Source organism: Bombina bombina, chromosome 7 (assembly GCF_027579735.1).
Source record: "Bombina bombina isolate aBomBom1 chromosome 7, aBomBom1.pri, whole genome shotgun sequence".
In the NCBI taxonomy this organism is placed as follows: Eukaryota; Metazoa; Chordata; class Amphibia; order Anura; family Bombinatoridae; genus Bombina; species Bombina bombina.
Genome location: NC_069505.1, coordinates 263,485,906 through 263,507,391, shown reverse-complemented (window position 1 = coordinate 263,507,391; position 21,486 = coordinate 263,485,906). Strand labels below are relative to the sequence as shown.

General features: G+C 38.7%; 1 protein-coding gene across 1 annotated transcript in view; it reads right to left on the bottom strand.

Annotated features, from left to right (window-relative positions):
- Positions 1 to 21,486, bottom strand: part of ERC2 (ELKS/RAB6-interacting/CAST family member 2) — a 1,300,133-nt gene that overhangs the window by 1,190,270 nt on the left and 88,377 nt on the right. The window contains exon 2 of the mRNA XM_053720736.1: positions 13,960 to 14,376. Within this exon, the coding sequence (XP_053576711.1) occupies positions 13,960 to 14,376 (417 nt within the window). The remainder of the gene's footprint in view (positions 1 to 13,959; positions 14,377 to 21,486) is intronic.

Here is a 21,486-nt window from a genome sequence, read left to right as displayed (position 1 = left end):
AAGCTACAGGACACTGATGAACGGGAGGGACAAGACAGATGGCTAAACAAAAAGGCACCACTGCTTGAAGAACTTTTCTCCCAAAAATAGCCTCCGAAGAAGCAAAAGTATCAAATTTGGAAAATTTGGAAAAGGTATGAAGCGAAGACCAAGTCGCAGCCTTACAAATCTGTTCAACAGAAGCAGCATTTTTAAAAGCCCATGTGGAAGCCACCGCTCTAGTAGAGTGAGCTGTAATCCTTTCAGGAGGCTGCTGTCCAGCAGTCTCATATGCCAAACGGATGATGCTTTTCAGCCAAAAAGAAAGAGAGGTAGCCGTAGCTTTTTGACCTCTACGTTTTGCAGAATAAACAACAAACAAAGAAGACGTTTGACGGAAATCTTTGGTTGTTTGCAAGTAAAACTTCAAGGCACGAACCACGTCCAAGTTGTGCAACAGACGCTCCTTCTTAGAGGAAGGATTAGGACACAGAGAAGGAACAACAATTTCCTGATTGATATTCTTATTAGTAACAACCTTAGGAAGGAATCCAGGTTTGATACGCAAAACCACCTTATCAGCATGGAAAACAAGATAAGGTGAGTCGCATTGCAATGCAGATAATTCAGAAACTCTTCGAGCCGAAGAGATAGCAACTAAAAACAGAACTTTCCAAGATAGAAGCTTAATATCTATGGAATGCATAGGTTCAAACGGAATCCCTTGAAGAACTTTAAGAACTAAATTCAAACTCCATGGCGGAGCAACAGATTTAAACACAGGCTTGATTCTAACTAAAGCCTGACAGAAAGACTGAACATCTGGAACATCTGCCAGACGCTTGTGCAGTAGAATTGATAAGGCAGATATCTGTCCCTTTAAGGAACTAGCTGATAGCCCCTTCTCCAATCCTTCTTGGAGAAAGGACAAAATCCTAGGAATCCTGATCTTACTCCATGAGTAGCCTTTGGATTCGCACCAATAAAGATATTTACGCCATATCTTATGATAAATTTTCCTAGTGACAGGCTTTCGAGCCTGAATCAAGGTGTTTATGACCGACTCAGAGAATCCCCGCTTGGATAAAATCAAGTGTTCAATCTCCAGGCAGTCAGCCGCAGAGAAACTAGATTTGGATGCTGGAACGGACCTTGAATCAGAAGGTCCTGTCTCAGTGGCAGAGTCCATGGTGGAAGAGATGACATGTCCAACAGGTCTGCATACCAAGTCCTGCATGGCCACGCAGGTGCTATCAAAATCACCGAAGCTCTCGCCTGTTTGATTCTGGCAATCAAACGAGGAAGGAGAGGAAACAGTGGAAACACATAAGCCAGGTTGAACGACCAGGGTACTGCTAGATCATCTATCAGTACTGCCTGAGGATCCCTTGATCTGGACCCGTAACAAGGAAGTTTGGCGTTCTGACGAGATGCCATCAGATCCAATTCTGGTGTGCCCCATTGCTGAATCAATTGTGCAAACACCTCCGGATAGAGTTCCCACTCCCCCGGATGAAAAGTCTGACGACTTAGAAAATCCGCTTCCCAGTTCTCCACTCCTGGGATATAGATTGCTGATAGATGGCAAGAGTGAGTCTCTGCCCATCCAAATATTTTGGTAACCTCTATCATTGCTAGAGAACTCTTTGTTCCCCCCTGATGATTGATATATGCTACAGTCGTGATATTGTCCGACTGGAATCTTATGAATCTGGCCGAAGCCAGCTGAGGCCACGCCAGAAGCGCGTTGAATATCGCTCTCAGTTCTAGAATATTTATCAGGAGGAGAGCCTCCTCCTGAGTCCACAAACCCTGGGCTTTCAGGGAATTCCAGACTGCACCCCAGCCCAATAGGCTGGCGTCCGTCGTCACTATGACCCATGCTGGCCTGCGGAAACACATTCCCTGGGACAGATGATCCTGTGACAACCACCAAAGCAGAGAGTCTCTGGTCTCTTGATCCAGATTTATCTGAGGAGATAAATCTGCATAATCCCCATTCCACTGTTTGAGCATGCATAGTTGCAGTGGTCTGAGATGCAAGCAAGCAAACGGAACTATGTCCATTGCCACTACCATTAATCCGATTACCTCCATACACTGAGCCACGGACGGCCGAGGAATGGAATGAAGAGCTCGGCAGATGGATACAATTTTTCATTTCCTGACCTCCGTGAACTCTTTTTTACGTTCACCTTCCACCCGTGAGATCTTAGAAAAGCCAACACGATGTCCATGTGAGACTTGGCTAGTTGGTAAGTCGACGCCTGAATTAAGGTATCGTCCAGATAAGGTGCCACAGCTATGCCCCGCTGCCTTAGAACCGCCAGAAGGGACCCTAGCACCTTTGTGAAAATTCTGGGAGTTGTGGCCAACCCGAAGGGAAGAGCCAAAAACTGGTAATGCTTGTCCAGAAAGGTGAACCTGAGGAACTGGTGATGATCTTTGTGGATAGGGATGTATAGATACGCATCCTTTAAGTCCACGGTGGTCATATATTGACCCTCCTGGATCATTGGTAAAATAGTCCGAATGGTCTCCATCTTGAAGGATGGGACTCTGAGAAATTTGTTTAGGATCTTGAGATCTAAAATTGGTCTGAAGGTTCCCTCTTTTTTGGGAACCACAAACAGATTGGAGTAGAACCCCTGCCCCTGTTCTGTTTTCGGAACTGGGCAGATCACTCCCATGGTATATAGGTCTTCTACACAGCGTAAGAACGCCTCTCTTTTTGTCTGGTTTACAGACAATTGAGAAAGATAGAATTTCCCCCTTGGAGGAGAATCTTTGAAATCTAGAAGATACCCCTAGGTTATGATTTCTAAAGCCCAGGAGTCCTGAACATCTCTTGCCCAAGCCTGAGCAAAGAGAGAAAGTCTGCCCCCTACTAGATCCGGTCCCGGATCAGGGGCTACCCCTTCATGCTGTCTTGGTGGCAGCAGCGGGCTTCTTGTTCCAAGTCTGGTTAGGTCTCCAGACTGACTTGAATTGAGCAAAATTCCCCTCTTGCTTTGCAGCAGGGGAAGAGGGACCACCTTTGAAGTTTCGAAAGGAACGAAAAAAAATTTCTTTGGGCCTCATCTTATTTGTCTTATCCTGAGGAAGGGCATGGCCTTTCCCTCCAGTGATGTCTGAAATGATCTCTTTCAGTTCAGGCCCGAATAGGGTCTTACCCTTGAAAGGGATGGCTAAAAGCTTAGATTTTGATGACACATCAGCAGACCAGGACTTAAGCCGTAACGCTCTATGCGCTAAAATGGCAAAACCTGAAATCTTTGCAGCTAATTTAGCCAGTTGAAAAGCGGCATCTGTAATGAAAGAATTAGCTAGCTTGAGAGCCCTAATTCTATCCAGAATATCATCTAATGGGGTCTCAACCTGAAGAGCCTCCTCCAGAGTCTCGAACCAAAAAGAAGCTGCAGTAGTTACAGGAACAATGCACGCTATAGGTTGGAGAAGAAAACCCTGATGAACAAATATTTTCTTTAGGAGACCCTCTAATTTTTTATCCATAGGATCTTTGAAAGCACAACTGTCCTCAATAGGTATAGTTGTAAGCTTAGCCAGGGTAGAAATAGCTCCCTCCACCTTAGGGACCGTCTGCCACGAGTCCTGCATGGTGTCTGATATGGGAAACATTTTCTTAAAAGTAGGAGGGGGGAGCGAACAGAATACCTGGTCTATCCCACTCCTTAGTAACAATGTCCGAAATCCTCTTAGGGACCGGAAAAACATCAGTGTAGCCAGGAACCTTTAGAAATCTGTCCATTTTACACAATTTCTCTGGAACTACAATAGGGTCACAATCATCCAGAGTCGCTAAAACCTCCTTGAGCAATAAGTGGAGGGGTTCTAGTTTAAATTTAAAAGCGGTCATATCTGAGTCTGACTGAGGGAACATATTTCCTGAATCAGAAATCTCTCCCTCAGCCAGGAAATCCCTCACCCCCAACTCAGAACATTGTGAGGGTACATCGGATATGGCTAATAAAGCGTCAGAGGGCTCAGCATTTGTTCTCACACCAGACCTACTGCGCTTCCCCTGCAACCCAGGCAGCTTAGATAAAACCTCTGTGAGGGTAGTATTCATAACTGCGGCCAGATCTTGCAGGGTGAAAGAATTAGACGCACTAGAAGTACTTGGCGTCGCTTGTGTGGGCGTTAATGGTTGTGACACTTGGGGAGAATTAGATGGCATAACCCGATTCCCTTCTGACTGAGAATCATCCTGCGACATACTTTTAGTAGCTAAAATATGTTCTTTGCAATTTATTGACCTTTCAGTGCATGAGGGACACATTCTAAGTGGAGGTTCCACAATGGCTTCTAAATATATTGAACATTTTTTCCTCAATGTCAGACATGTTGAACAGGATAGTAATGACTACAAACAAGCATGAAAACACTTTATTTAGTGAAAAAATAACAATCTTAAAAAACGGTACTGCGCCTTTAAGAGAAAAAAAGCATACACGTTCTGCAAAACTGCTTTAAAATGCACCAAATTTTTCAAATTTTTGCAAGCAGACACAATATATGTAGTTAAGATTGCCCCACAAGGAAATTTAACATTTAACCCTTTAATGTGCAAACCGGATTGAAATTAGGCCTAAATCCGGAGAAAAAAAAAACCAGCACCTTGCCACAGCCCTGCTGTGGCGCCTACCTGCCCTCAGGGATAGTAAATATGGGGTTAAAGCTTCGATTTGGCCCAAAACATCCACCAGGCCCTCAGGAGTTAGAGCTTGCTGCTTGCCAAGTGAAAATAACTGCGCATCTGAGGCGCGAAAATAGGCCCCGCCCATCTCACTCGATGTCTCTACAGCCTCAAAGAACCGCACCAGAGCGGTTTTAAACTAGCCATGTGGGTTCTGAGACCCAAAAAATAAGCCAAGTGTACCCTCAATAAAGTTGCCCAAAAAACGTTATTGCCCACAAAACGTTAACAGCACTCCCAGTTCATAAAATGTTTGCCCACAAACATTCAAAACTCAGTGTCAACCATTTTTGTAATTAGCCCCTTATGCAAGCTTAGTAATGCCTTTCTATAGCTCTTAGGATTACTGCTTACCCTTACCCTCATGGGGATACTGTAAACCCTTCTGAAATACACAGTCTCTCCAGAAAAAAATGACTGAACATACCTCACTGCTATATAGCATTAAAACGTTCCTCACACTGAAGTTTCTTGTACCCCTCAGCCTCTGTGGGAACAGCACTGGACCTTAGTTGCAAATGCTAAGATCAATATCCTCCAGGCAGAAGTCTTCATCCATCTGCTGCCTGAGAGTAAATAGTACACAGCGGTACCATTTAAAACAAAAAACTCTTGCTTGAAGAAATTAAAAACTAATATTTTATCACCTCTTTCACTTTACCCTTCCTAGTACTTAGAGTAGGCAAAGAGAATGACTGGGGGTGGAGCTAAGGGAGGAGCTATATAGACAGCTCTGCTGTGGTGCTCTTTGCAACTTCCTGTTAGCAGGAGGATAATATCCCACAAGTAAAGGATGAATCCGTGGACTCGTCGTACCTTATAGAAGAAAGATAGATAATCCCTTAATTACCCATTCCCCAGTTTTGCATAACCAACACAGTTATATTAATATACTTTTTACCTCTGTAATTACCTTGTATCTAAGCCTCTGCAGACTGCCCCTTTATTTCAGTTCTTTTGACAGACTTGCATTTTAGTGAATCAGTGCTCACTCCTCTGTAAATTCACGTGCATGAGCTCAATGTTATCTATATGAAACACATAAACTAACGCTCCCTCTAGTTGTGAAAAATGTCAAAATGCATTTAGATTAGAGGTGGCCTTCAAGGTCTAAGAAATTAGCATATGAAACTCCTAGGTTTAGCTTTCAACTAAGAATACCAAGAGAACAAAGCAAAATTGGTGATAAAAGTAAATTGAAAAGTTGTTTAAAATGGCATACCCTATCTGAATCATGAAAGGTTTTTTGGACTTGACTGTCCCTTTAACATACAAAATCATGTATAAATTTATCATTATCTTTTTAAGAATTCATCTTTCGATTGTTAAGTTACAGGTGTGTCTTGTGAGTTTTTTTTTAAACTTTTTCTTTTTTTTTACTGCACAGGAGTTCATATGAGACATTTATCCATGAATCATAAAACTATAATCAAGTTTTACTTTAGAGTAGAGTATGTCATTATTTTATTTTTTAAAGAGACATGGAACCCAAAATGTTTATTTCGGGATTCAGATAGAGAATACAATTTTAAACAACTTTCCAATTTACTTCTATTATTTAATTTGCTTCATTCTCTTGTTATGCTTTGCTGAAAGGTTTATCTAGGCAAGCTCAGGCGCAGCAAATAACCTAGGTTCTAGCTGCTGATTGGAGGCTGCATATATATATATATCGATTGTGATTGGCTAAACCCATGTGTTCAGTTAGAAACGAGCAGTGCATTGCTGCTCCTTTAACAAATGATACCAAGAGAATGAAACAAATTAGATAATAGAAGTAAATTTGAAAGTTGTTTAAAATTGTATTCTCAACCTGAATCGTGAAATACATTTTTGGAGTTTCATGTCCCTTTAAGGACACAGCTTTCTGTTTGCTCAATAGTTTTATGACGGAAAAATTCCGTCATATGTCCTTAAGAGGTTAAGATATATGCCTCTAATATAAGCATTATTTAGGGAGGGCGGGGGGGATAAAATACATACACAAAAATCTAATTTCAGGATTTAATTCTGAGATTTTCAATTTATAATGTGTAACATTCCAGATTCAAGAAATCATGGCACTGATTTTGATGCAAAAAAAGTTGAATTCAGGCTGATTGTGTAAATTTTTAATTCCTGATGGCTGGTCAGCCAATCAGGAGTTGCAGTGACATAGTCTGTGATTATTGAATATGACCAACTGCCGCTGTTTAAAGGGATACTCTAGTCAAAATTAAACTTTCATGATTTAGATAGAGCAGGTAATTTTAAGCAACTTTCTAATTTACTCCTATTATCAATTTTCCTTCATTCTCTTGGTATTTTAATTTGAATGTAAGCTTAGGAGCCGGCCCATTTTTTGTTTAGCACCTGGTTAGCGCTTGCTGATTGGTGGCTACATTAAGACACCAATCAGAAAGTGCTACCCAGGTTCTGAATAAAAAATGGGCCGACTCCTAAGCTTACATTCTTGCTTTTTCATCTAAAGATAGCAAGAGACAGAAGAAAAAAATAATAGGAGTAAATTAGAAAGTTGCTTAAAATTACATGCTCTATCAGAATCATGAAAGTTTAATTTTGACTAGAATATTCCTTTAACCTTTTCAGTGCTAACGATGGCTCTGAGCTGTCGCAGAGTTTCTCACTCAGGTGCTAACGACGGCTCAGAGGTAATCGCCTAACCTGTAAGGCTTGGGGATCTGTAAAAAAAAACAAAAAAAAAACTTAGATCAGCTTAGCACCCAGGTGGGAAAGTGCTTAGCACTCAAAGGGTTAACTCACCAGCTATCCAGCCCAGAACTTTGAATAGATTACACTGTTAATAATCTAAGGTTATTGATGCAAAAATTAAAAGCTCTAACAAATTATAGCATGTTATGTTTACTTTATTTACTTTAGTATGCCCCTTTAAATGTATTTTAATTTAGTATTTCTCTTTAATGGCTGATAAGGAAAAGTGTATAGGTGACGCGGGCATGCACTATTTTAAAAAAGGGGTCTAATTTTTTAAAATAAATTAACATATATTATAAATTAAAAACAGAAATACCCTTATCCTGGGACCGTAGTCCCTAATATTTTACCTCTTCTAAATGTTTGGATTTTATAAATATTTTACTATAGATTCCCTACCTGGCTCCTCAAAAATATAAATCCAGATCTTCCGTGTGACTCCTAAGTAACATATAAAATGTATCAACCTATATACAGGAAAGAGTAACGCATATAATATATTTTAATATTGCTGTTAATGAACAATCAAATGAATCGCATTTAAATTAATACTTGTGCACAATAGTAAAACATATCTACAATGAATGCCCTATTATAATAAAATATTGAGTTACAAAAATATAAGCATTTAATACAAATGTAAAAAAACATATCCAAGACTGCCATCTAGTGTTATAAAACCATTCTGTTTCTAAGAATTGTTAATCCACCAGAAAGAATGAAAGATATCAGTTAACTTGCAACTTGTTCGAAGACACAGAATGTCAATTATACATTTAATAGAGCAGCTTTTTTGACATCCAAAATATGTTTTACTCTTTTCTTTTGTATATGAATGATTTAATGTATAATATACACCTTTTTAGGCAGGACAAATAAATAGTCCACAGATCCAAAACGTCAATTTCAAGAAAATCTTTTTATTTTATTCAGCCAGTTATTTATCAACTTTTTTTTTTTTTTTAAACAAACATCTATTGCACTAACATATACGGTACTTACACTTGGCACCCATATAAATTGCATAGTTAAACATGGCCTGCACATACAAATGCTACAAGCACACACAGTACTCACTAGAAATGTACATGGGCGAAACTCACCTGTAGCGACTAAAATACTTACACAAGTGTGCTGGAGAGCCGCACGCGGCAGCTCCCATATCCTGAACTAAAGGACCTTCTCCTTTAAATCAGCCCCTGACCATTACTCCTGTTAGGGCCAGGGCTCTGTGAAAAAAACTAGTGTGCTAGCGTAGCTCTCCAGAGTGCTTAGGTAAGTATTGTCAACTATTTAAAAGAAACTAAGGAATACTGAATTCCGCATTATTCCTTTGTGTTCTTTACATTTCGTGCTGCATTAGTAAGTATATTTGTCTTGTAATATCCGTGTTTCTTTAACAAATGTCAGGGCATATTAAGGCATAGGACAACAAGGCCCATGCCTAGGGTGACAAAAAATTTTTGGGCAGAATTTTTTGTGCGTAGGGCAGCACAAAACCTATATACGCCGCTTGTAACAAAATTAATGCACATTTCGAATGCTCACATATAGCACACAACACGCACATTACACCCATACACTACACAAATTTACACTCTTGAGCTCAGTAATAGTGCACAGTGAAATTAATGCCTTTTTATTATTTCATATGCCACTGATGATGATAAATTAGAATAGGGACGGAGGCCTAGCCCATAAACATTTATTTTGGAATCTCAATAGCTCGGCCTTCCTAGCTAAAGGGTACATATGATATAAAAAAATTGGGTGGTTTCCAATGAGACTTGAACAATGTACAGTATAAAATGCAAGTTAGTTATCATTTACACATAAACAGAGGAAGTCCTCAGAATTTCTGTAGCATTTTTTCAATACAGAATGTGTCCGCACAGACAGTTACTTTGACGATATTAATGCCATGGGGAAATGTGTTTACTAATCAGCTATATGCACAAATGATCCTCACATTTGCTTATACCTAAGCTACACAAATATGCTGAATTCCATTTAGATAACCTAATATCTATATTTCTAGCAATCATTTTACAGCAAGAGGTATTTATTACTGTAAGAAAGAACAGACAAAATGATCATAACATAAACATTCCTTCAACTCAACAAACTTCTGCAAATGATGATGCTACATTGTTATGTCTTCCAATTAAATAAAAATGTTCTTGACTGTACAGCCGCTTATGAAAAGCCATCATCACTCACAAAAATCATGACTTATCTAATGTGACAATTCGCCTATAGGAATTTTCAGGTTTTAACTTAACTATCCACTGTTTTATTTGGTTATAGGCAAAGAGTGTTAACCAAACGACTTGAAAGTTGTTAAAATAAAATAGGGACATTGAACTTAATTCTAGAATTCTTAATAAAAATTAAGTGCATTATGCAGCCTTGTTTTATAAAATCTAGATGTTTCTGTGCTAAATAAACCAACTGTGGGTGTCCAAGGAAGCAAACAATATCTAGTTAAAGGGACACTAAACTCAAAATTTTCTTTCATGATTCAGATAGAGCATGCAATTTTAAGCAACGTTCAAATTTACTCCTGTTATCAATTTTTCTTCGTTCTCTTGGTATCTTTATTTGAAAAAGCAGGAATGAAAGCTTTGGAGACGGCCCATCTTTGGTTCAGCACCTGGGTAGCGCTTGCTGATTGGTGGCTAAATGAAGCTACTAATCAGCAAGCGCTACCCAGGTGCTGAACCAAAGATAGGCTGTCTCGTATGCTTACATTCTTGCTTTTTCAAATAAAGATACCAAAAGAATAAAGAAAATTGATAATAGGAGTAAATTAGAATAATGCTTAAAATTGCATGCTATGGGGTAGATTTATCAAGCAGCAGATGCTGCAATCTACCCCCTAAGAAGCAGCGGTCGTAAGACCGTTGCTCCTTAACTCATCTGCCGCCTCTGAGGTGGCGGACACCAGTCATCCTGATCAGATACGATCTGGATGATTGACACCCCCTGCTAGCGGCCAAGTGGCCGTGAATGTGCAGGAAGCGGTATTACACAAGCAGTTCACAAGAAATGCTTGTGCAATGATAAATGCCGACAGCATATGCTGTCTGCATTTATCGATGTCGGGCGGACATGATTCGCTACAGCTGCAGCGAATCATGTCAGCCCGCAAATAGATAAATCGGCGCCTAAATCTGAATCAGAAAATAAAATAAATGGGTTCAGTATCCCTTTAAGTTATCAGTATACAAACATTTACTTCCTATTTGTTTCACTTTAAATTGAAGCAGCTTTCACTTTACCTTTGTTTGCAAAACATATAATTTAGCATGTTTAACCCCTTAATGACCAGCGGCGTACACTTTCTGTGGGGGTGCCGCTTTCAATGTTATTTTAGCAAGCCTTTCTGAGGGAGAGAGGGTCTAATAGCACGGACTTGCGGTCATTGCGCCGCAGTCGTTAAGGGGTTAACTACTGCTCTTTCAGATACATCCAGGGCCGTCTTTAATATTGACTGGACCCTGGGCAAAAATTTTCTTGCCCCCCCCCCATGCAATTTCGCTCTCCACCCCAACATCCCAAAAAACAACTAAATCAATTTTTTTTTATTATTTTTTTAATTATTAGCCCAGCAGTGGATCATCCACTGCTGGGCTAATCATTTAAAAAAAATGAAATAAATTGCAAAATGTGAAACTGTACCTAAGCAGTACTAATAAGTAAATAAATATATAAATTCCTCCACTGTGGATTCATTTAATATTCTTTTGAATGTGATTCTGGTGTGAGGTTAGCTGGTTAAAGAGATTTAGGGCAGCCAACAGGAGCAAAGCAAGGTAAAGACTGAGGAGGAAGCATGGAGGTGCAGACAAATATAAGTTTAGAAAACCAAAACTATAAAAATAAACCTTACATTAATTAATGTGTGAAGTATCAGCATGACACTATACATCAGCCACAGCAGCACATGTCACTTCTTTGCTAGGAACAAGTTCCCTCTCACCCTGCACTAGACAATGCTACATGGGGAGGGGCATGTGTGCACTCACTTATTCATCCCACTGACACCTTCCTACAAAGCACTGTTCCCCTAACAAACTTCAGTTAGTTGATCTTAGGGCCACAGCAGAAAGAGCAGGGCTAAGGGGACCAGCAGACTGGATGCTGTCTGCCCAAGGCTGCATGGATACAGTGTGAGATGAGTCACACAGCCTCAAGACTGAAGAGAGCAGTGTATGCAGCTGCACAGATGCTCAAATCCTCATTGGCCTGCCGCTCCAGCTTTCTGCTGCATGCGCCTACAGTCAGCCCTACCCAGAAACAATCCCCACCACCAGAGCGGTTACCTGGTAACAGTGGTAACCCCAGTAGGGCCTTTTCTGATGCAGTGGGAATGGCTGGATGCCGAGTTAGGGCTTTGCATTCAGTGCTGCACAGTGCACATCTAAAACAGCACATGGCAATAGCTTGGCATGTCACACCGGCACGGTCTGGCACAGTTTTAAAAAATATATATATAAGCAGAGTACTTTTGACTGTGACAGTATTAGGACTGAATGTGCGTGTTCCCCATGTCTTGGGCCCCTCAAAAGACACTGGGCCCTGGGCAGCTGCCCCTTTTGCCCTGTGTTAAAGACGGTCCTGGATACATCACAGAAATATTTTGAGTACTGTGTCCCTTTAACAGTGCATTTTGTTGGCAAGTTATACTCATTTATAAAATGTCAGTTTAAGTATTGCAATACAGATGATTACACTACAACTAGTGTAACATTTATTCCAATACACAAATGATATCTCCTATGCTTTTACTCTGGGAAGACTGAGTGCTGTATGGATGGTGTGTGTGTGTGGGGGGGGGGGGGGGAGTCTGCGCTCTTAAAGGGACATGAAACCATCATTTTTTCTTTTATAATTCAAATAGAGCATTACTTCTATTAAATCATTTTCTTCATTCTCTTATTATCATAAGTTGAAAAAGCAGGGACATAAGCTAAGGAGCGTGCACATGTCTGCAGCAAGAATGTTATCTATTTGTAAGAGCACTAGATGACAGCACTACTTCCTGTCATGTAGAGCTCCAGACGTCTACCTAGGTATCTCTACAACACAGAATATCGTGGGAACAAAGCAAATTTGATAATAGAAGTAAATTAGAACTTTTTTTTAAAAAAATGGTATTCTCTGTCTGAATCACAAAAACATTTTTTTGTTTGCTTCATATCCCTTTAAAGAGAAGGGTCTGAATTCACCAGGGTGGGATTTAAGTATTCAGGGACATGTTTAGACAGTCCCAAGATCCTCATATGCAAACCAGAACATAAATGGAAGGAAGAGGGACAGCAAGACCTCTCAGATTGGGACATTATTATCAATCTAATACTTATATCTGTCACTAACACAGATACTTTTATTTAAAAAAGCAATGTATTTTGTAGACTAATATAAAAATGCTCTTATTGATGAAATCTTGTTTTATGCATTAAAGTTACAGCATTTTATTATTGCAATATTGCTTATATATAACTATATGTTTAACCCTGCAAATGAGTTAAACACATAGGCCCCTATTTATCAAGGTCTGGCGGACCTGATCCGACAGTGCGGATCATGTCCGCCAGACCTCGCTGAATACGGAGAGCAATACGCTCTCTATATTCAGCATTGCACCAGCAGCTCACAAAAGCTGCTGGTGCAACGCCGCCCCCTGCAGACTCGTGGCCAATCAGGGGGGTGTCAATCAACCCGATCTAACTCGATCGGGTTGATTTCCGGCGATGTCTGTCTGCCTGCTCAGAGCAGGCGGTCAGGGTTATGGAGCAGCGGTCTTTGTGATCGCTGCTTCATAACTGCTGTTTCTGGCGAGTCTTCAGACTCGCCAGAAACACGGGCCGTCAAGCTCCTTTCGAAGCTTGATAGATAGGCCCCATAGTTACAGTTAGCTCCAGAGCAGCAATACACTACTGGGAGCTAAAACAAATATATCTGGTGGGCCAATGGCAACAGGCATGTGTATAGCCACCAACCACCAGCTAGAACCAAGGACTTCATTGTTGCTCCTGAGCCTACCTAGGTATTCATTTCAACAAAGGATACCAGGAGAACAAAGCATATTTGATAATAGAAATTAAAGGGAAAGTCCTTTAAAGGGACAGTAAAGTCAAAATTAAACTTTCATGATTCAGATAGTGCATGCAATTTTAAACAAATTTCCAGCTGGCACATATTATTTAATTTGCTTTGTTCTGTGGGTATCCTTTTTCGCAAACAAATTTTATTTTTTTTTGCAAACTTTTTAGCTATCAGTAGTTTTTTTGTCATAATCTCAGTTGTTTGGATTCATTTTACATTAGCTAGGAGTAATATATTGGATTAATTTAAAACCTGCCTTCAATGAATGTGTTAAACACATAGGTAAAGTGCTGCTCAAGAGACACAAGCATTGTGGATCCCGAGCAGCACACAGACAGTGATTGGGAGGTTGTGTAACCTAAACACTTGCTATGTTAACTCTTGAGATTCTATACTACAATTTAGTGTGAAAACATATATTTAACATAGTGCCTTACCTCTCGTAGATGAAGGTTTTCTTTATCCTTTTGATCTAAAAGTACTTCCAAATGGTTGATCTGTGAATCAGCCTCTAATATCCTACGCATTTTCTCATTCTCTTCCTCCATTCCCTTTGGCGGCAACCCTTTGCTTTGTAACATTTCAAGTAGCTTTTTAATGGATTCATCTCTGGCACTTAGTGTCTGCTTTTGAGTTTCAATTCTCAATTCCATCTCCTCCAGGGTTTTCCTGAGGAGGAACAGCTCTTTGGCCTGTCGGTCATGTTCTGCCTGAAGTCTTCTGAAGTTCTCCTCCGTCAGCTCTATGGTAAAATGTTCGGCGCTTCTGTTTCCACCTTCCTGTTGCAGAAGATGATTGAGGTCTCTTTGAGTTCGAAGCTCATCTTGAAGGGCCTGTATGGTCAGCTGAAGGTGCTGCAACACAGCCAACAAAAAATAAGATTTATTTTTATGTCCTAATGATCCTCAACACCATGCAGAATGTGCATAAAAAATATGTAGGCTAAACGATATCTTATTAAAGGGACACTAAACCTAATTTTTTTCTTTCATGATTCAGATAAAGGCACGCAATTTTAAGCAACTTTCTAATTTACTTCCATTATCAATTTTTCTTCGTTCTCTTGCTATCTTTATTTGAAAAGCAGGAATTTAAAGCTTAGGAGCCAGCCCATTTTAGGTCCAGCATCCTGGATAGTGCTTGCTTATTGGTGGCTACATTTAGCCACCAATCAGCAAGCGCAACCCAGGTGTTGAACCAAAAATGGGCCAGCTCCCAAGGTTTGCATTCCTTCTTTTCAAATAAAGATAGCAAGAGAACAAATAAAAATTTGATAATAGGAGTAAATTAGAAAGTTGCTTAAAATTGCTCTATCTGAATCATGAAAGAAAAAAAAAATGGGTTTAGTGTCCCTTTAAAAAAAAATGAAGTAAAAGCATTTGTCACCTTTCAAACCATTAGAATTCCAATGCAAATGACCTTTCATGGTTTTGTTTAAAACAAAATTAAATGAAATTCCTGAAAACAAAAAAAATATCATTTATACCAGTTTGTCACATTCTGTGATGTGTCTAATTGCCTCATATGTACGTATACATATGAGGTGAAACCACTGCAAGTTTCTTCCTCATTTTAACAGCTTTAGGAGTAAAATAACTAATGCATTTCAACTGCAAACTTTGTCTGCATTAAAAGTTTTATTTAAATGGATATGAAAAACACATTTTTTATTTTAAGCAACTTTCTAGTTTACTCATATTATCAATTTTTCTTCGTTCTCTTGCTAAATGTAACCAACAATCAGCAAGCACTATCCAGGGTGCTGAACCAAAAATGGTCCAGCTCCTAAGCTTACATTCCGGCTTTATCAAATAAAGATACCAAGAGAACAAAGACAAATCGATAATAGGAGTAAATTGGAAAGTTGTTTAAAATTGCATGCTTTATCTGAATCATGAAAGAAAAAAAATGTGGGTTTCATATCCCTTTAATCAGCCCATATTTCTTTTTGTGTATACTGCCCCTTTAATAGCATTTACATGTTGCAGTTTGGGGTACTTATGGTAAAACGTTATGCCTGTAAGGATACTTGCTACAAAAAGGATGAGAAACACTGGCTTATGCAGTTTGAGGGTTTTTACTAATTTAAAAGATACTTTTTCTAATGGATTGGAATGACAGAGAATAAGAAGCAAAGCGATCACTCAAGTTTGCATATAACAAATTTGCACTGGAATTCTGATGTTTTACAATAGTGGCCAATTTTCTTTAAATATGTGTCGAGTGCAAACAGTGATTAGTATCAGTCAAGCATGCAAACTAAAATAAAAAAAAGGAATAACTAAACATAAAATCAAAATAGAAACACAGTAACACTACTTTTTATATGAGTTCTAGACAGATATTGTAATCAGCTCTTTCCGTAGACTTTTTTCCTCATTGCTTAAGAAAAAAACAACCTTTTGTTTCCAAGATTCTGATGGAGCATTCAACTTCAAACAACTTTCCATTTAATTTCAATTATTAAATTGGCTTCATTCTTTTAGTATCCTTTGTTGAAAGAGCAACACTGAACTAGTGGGAGCTAGCTGAATACATCAGGTGAACCAATGACAAAAGGGGAATATGTGCAGCTACCAATCAACAGCTAGCTCACAGTAGTGCATTGCTGAGCGTACCTAGGTATGCCTTATAACAAAGTATACCAGAGAGTAAAGCAAAATAGATAATAGAATTGAACTGGAAAGTTGTTTAAAAGTGCATGCTCTATCTTAATAATGAAAATTTAATTTTGACTTTACTGTTACTTTAAAAAGATACTAAACAGTTGCTTGGATTTGTGTAAAATTGTGTTTTGTCCCACGCTCCCTAAAGAAAACAAAAAAGCAAATTCTGTAACACAAGGTTTTTAATATGTTGCAAATTGCCTAAACAAGTTATTTGATTTGCAGTACTTGTGGGCTTCAGATGTTGCTTTTTGGGCTATATAAGGTGCATAGTACAAAGTACATTTTTTTTTGCACAAAAGCAACAAGTGTTTAATGGTCATTTAAGTTGCTTAAAGGGACAGTCTACACCTTAGTCATCTTAAAGTCTTACCTTAGATTAAGCTGCAAATAGCCTCCTGCACACTTTCTAGGAACAGTAAAAAAGTTATTTTAAAATGAATATTGTTTCTGATCACTATGAAATGGCTGCCACGCTCAGACCACTGATAACATCATGTCCTGGGCTGCAACTAGGCACTCTGCTTAATAGCATTGGCATCCTGTTAAATCCAACTAGTGAGTCTTTTGTGATTGGATGTCATATGAAGCCCTGATCGTGATGTCATCAGTAGGCAGAGCTTTGCAGCCATTTCAATCTGGCCAGAAACAATATTCATTTAAAAACAAAAATCACTGATCCTGTTGCATGATAAAGAAAAGGCGCAGGGGGTTATTTGCAGCTTAATCTAAGGTAAGACTTTAAAGGGACACTGAACCCAAATTTTTTCTTTTGTGATTCAGATAGAACATGCACTTTTAAGCAACTTTCTAATTTACTCCTATTAGCAAATGTTCTTCATTCTCTTGGTATCTTTATTTGAAAAGCAAGAATGTAAGTTTAGATGCCGGACAATTTTTTATGAACAACCTGGGTTGTTCTTGCTGATTGGTGGATACATTCATCCACCAATAAACAAGTGCTGTCCAGGGCCCTGGACTTTCTTTTTCAAATAAACATAGCAAGAGAATGAAAAAAATTGATAATAGGAGTAAATTAGAAAGTTGCTTAAAATTGCATGCTCTATCTAAATCACGAAAGAAAAAATTTGGGTTCAGTGTTCCTTTAAGATGACTAAGGTGTAGACTGTCCCTTTAATGATACAAAATATATTTTCAAATATAAAGTTATAGTAAATGTATTTTTTTCTGTAAACTTGTATGCATTGTAAGATGAAAAAGCCATATAAATAAACTATGTGTAGGAAGTGACAACCTTCCATAATTATGTATAAAGTGACCAGGGTTTTCATGCAAAATTAAAACAGAATTCTTAAAGGGACATTAAACCCAAACACATTATTTAGATAGAGCATGTAACTTTAAACAACTTTCCAATTTACTTCTATTATCAATTTTGCTTCATTCTCTAGTTATCCTTTGCTAAAAGAGGTGCAATGCACTACTGGGAACTAGCTGATCACATCTGTGAACCAAGTCTACCTAGGTATGCTTTTCCACAAAGGATAACAAGCGAACTAAGCCAATTAGATTATAGAAGTAAATTGGAAAGTTATTTAATGTATGTTCTATCTGATTAACGAAATAAACATTTTGGGTTTCACGTCTCTTTAAAAAATAATATAACAGCAAACTACATATTGATTGGCATTACTATATAAAGTTATAATGATAATATAAAAAACATTTAGGACTGTTGGGTCTAATTTAGAGACAAATTAAAAGTCTGTTTTACAATTCTGCATAAATTACACAGATGCTGACTACATGGTAATAACAACATACATACAATTAAAGGGAAATCAAAGGGACACTGAACCCAATTTTTTTTTATTTTTTTTTGGGGGGGGGGGTTCAGATAGAGCATGCAATTTTAAGCAACTTTCTAATTTACTCCTATTATCAAATTTTCTTCATTCTCTTGGTATCTTTATTTGAAAAGCAAGAATGTAAGTTTAGATGCCGGCCCATTTTTGGTGAACAACCTGGGTTGTTCTTGCTGATTGGTGGATTAATTTAACCGACCAATAAACAAGTACTGTCCATGTTAAGAACCAACAATTGGCTGGCTCCTTAGCTCAGGGGCGCAATCCGATATAGATCGTAGTTTGCGGCCCAAGCGAGGGAACCCGCGTCGCCCGCAGTTTCAGCTCGCAACTCGAGCCATCCAATATGCGGCGCCGTCAGTTGCTAAAGTGGCGCAAGTCTCACAAAGTATCGATGTCCAGAAATCTGCGTAAGTACAGATTTTTGGAGTCGCCAGTGACTTGCGCCACGTTAGAAACTGCCGGCGCCTACAAAACCTGACTAAAGTCTAAATCACCCGCACTGTCTAACACGCCTCCTAAACATAGCCCGACACGTCTAACCCTCTATCCGCTATCCCCCCTCACTAGCCTAACAATAAAAACAAGTTATTAACCCCTAAACCGCCACTCCCGTAGCCCGCCGCAACCTAATAAAGTTATTAACCCCTAAACCGCCGCTCCCGTACCCCGCCGCCAGCTATATTAAATCTATAACCCCCTAAAGTGAGCCCCTAACACCGCCGCCATCTATATTAAAATGATTAACCCCTAATTTAATCTACCTACCCCGCCGCCAGCTATGTTATCTATATTAACCCTAAGTATATTATAGTTAATATAGTTATTACATTATATATATTAACTATATTAACCCTAATTATATTAGGGTTAATATAGTTAATATAGTTACTATAGTATTTATATTAACTATATTAACTCTATCTAACCCTAACACCCCTAACTAAATTCTTATTAAATTAATCTAATTCATATTATAAACTAAAATATTCCTATTTAAATCTAAATACTTACCTATAAAATAAACCCTAAGATAGCTACAATATAATTAATAATTACATTGTAGCTATGTTAGGGTTTATATTTATTTTACAGGTAAATTGTTAATTATTTTAACTAGGTATAATAGCTATTAAATAGTTATTAACTATTTAACATCTACCTAGTTAAAATAATTACCCAATTACCTGTAAAATAAATCCTAACCTAAGTTACAAATACACCTACACTATCAATAAATTAAATAAACTACAAATATCTATCTAAAAATACAATTAGATAAACTAAACTAAATTACAAAAAAAAAAAACACTAAATTACAAAAAATAAAAAAAAGATTACAAGATTTTTAAGCTAATTACACCTATTCTAAGCCCCCTAATAAAATAATAAAGCCCCCCAAAATAAAAAAAATTCTCTGCCCTATTCTAAATTAAAAAAAGTTCAAAGCTCTTTACCTTACCAGCCCTTAAAAGGGCCTTTTGTGGGGCATGCCCCAAAGAATTCAGCTCTTTTGCATTTCAATAAATATACAATACCCCCCCCCAACATTACAACCCACCACCCACATACCCCTATTCTAAACCCACCCAAACCCCCCTTAAAAAAGCCTAACACTACCCCCCTGAAGATCTCCCTACCTTGTCTTCACCACACCGGGCCGAACTCCTCATCCGATCCGGGCGATGTGTTCCTCCAAGCGGCAAAGAAGAATTCTTCATCCCGGCGACGTCTTCCTCCAAGCGGCAGCAACGTCTTCTTCCTTCCGGCAGCATCTTCCATCAAGCGACATCTTCAATCTTCTTTCTTCGCTCCGCCGCCGCGGAGCATCCATCCCGGCCGACAACTGAACGATGAATGAGGTATCTTTAAATGACGTCATCCAAGATGGCGTCCGCCAAATTCCGATTGGCTGATAGGATTCTATCAGCCAATCGGAATTAAGGTAGAAAAATCTGATTGGCTGATTGAATCAGCCAATCAGATTCAAGTTCAATCCGATTGGCTGAACCAATCAGCCAATCGGATTGAACTTGAATCTGATTGGCTGATTCAATCAGCCAATCAGATTTTTCTACCTTAATTCCGATTGGCTGATAGAATCCTATCAGCCAATCGGAATTCGGCGGACGCCATCTTGGATGACGTCATTTAAAGATACCTCATTCGTCGTTCAGTCGTCGGCCGGGATGGATGCTCCGCGGCGGCGGAGCGAAGAAAGAAGATTGAAGATGTCGCTTGATGGAAGATGCTGCCGGAAGGAAGAAGACGTTGCTGCCGCTTGGAGGAAGACGTCGCCGGGATGAAGAATTCTTCTTTGCCGCTTGGAGGAACACATCGCCCGGATCGGATGAGGAGTTCGGCCCGGTGTGGTGAAGACAAGGTAGGGAGATCTTCAGGGGGGTAGTGTTAGGCTTTTTTAAGGGGGGTTTGGGTGGGTTTAGAATAGGGGTATGTGGGTGGTGGGTTGTAATGTTGGGGGGGGGGTATTGTATATTTATTGAAATGCAAAAGAGCTGAATTCTTTGGGGCATGCCCCACAAAAGGCCCTTTTAAGGGCTGGTAAGGTAAAGAGCTTTGAACTTTTTTTAATTTAGAATAGGGCAGGGAATTTTTTTATTTTGGGGGGCTTTATTATTTTATTAGGGGGCTTAGAATAGGTGTAATTAGCTTAAAAATCTTGTAATCTTTTTTTTATTTTTTGTAATTTAGTGTTTGTTTTTTTTGTAATTTAGTTTAGTTTACCTAATTGTATTTTTAGATAGATATTTGTAGTTTATTTAATTTATTGATAGTGTAGGTGTATTTGTAACTTAGGTTAGGATTTATTTTACTGGTAATTGGGTAATTATTTTAACTAGGTAGATGTTAAATAGTTAATAACTATTTAATAGCTATTATACCTAGTTAAAATAATTAACAATTTACCTGTAAAATAAATATAAACCCTAACATAGCTACAATGTAATTATTAATTATATTGTAGCTATCTTAGGGTTTATTTTATAGGTAAGTATTTAGATTTAAATAGGAATATTTTAGTTTATAATATGAATTAGATTAATTTAATAAGGCCTAGATTTGGAGTTTGGCGGTAGCCGTGAAAACCAGCGTTAGAGGCTCCTAACGCTGGTTTTAGGCTACCGCCGGTATTTGGAGTCATTAAAAAAAGGGTCTAACGCTCACTTTTCAGCCACGACTTTTCCATACCGCAGATCCCCTTACGTCAATTGCGTATCCTATCTTTTCAATGGGATCTTTCTAACTCCGGTATTTAGAGTCGTGTCTGAAGTGAGCGTTAGAAATCTAACGACAAAACTCCAGCCGCAGAAAAAAGTCAGTAGTTAAGAGCTTTCTGGGCTAACGCTGGTTCATAAAGCTCTTAACTACTGTGCCCTAAAGTACACTAACACCCATAAACTACCTATGTACCCCTAAACCGAGGCCCCCCCACATCCCCGACACTCGATTA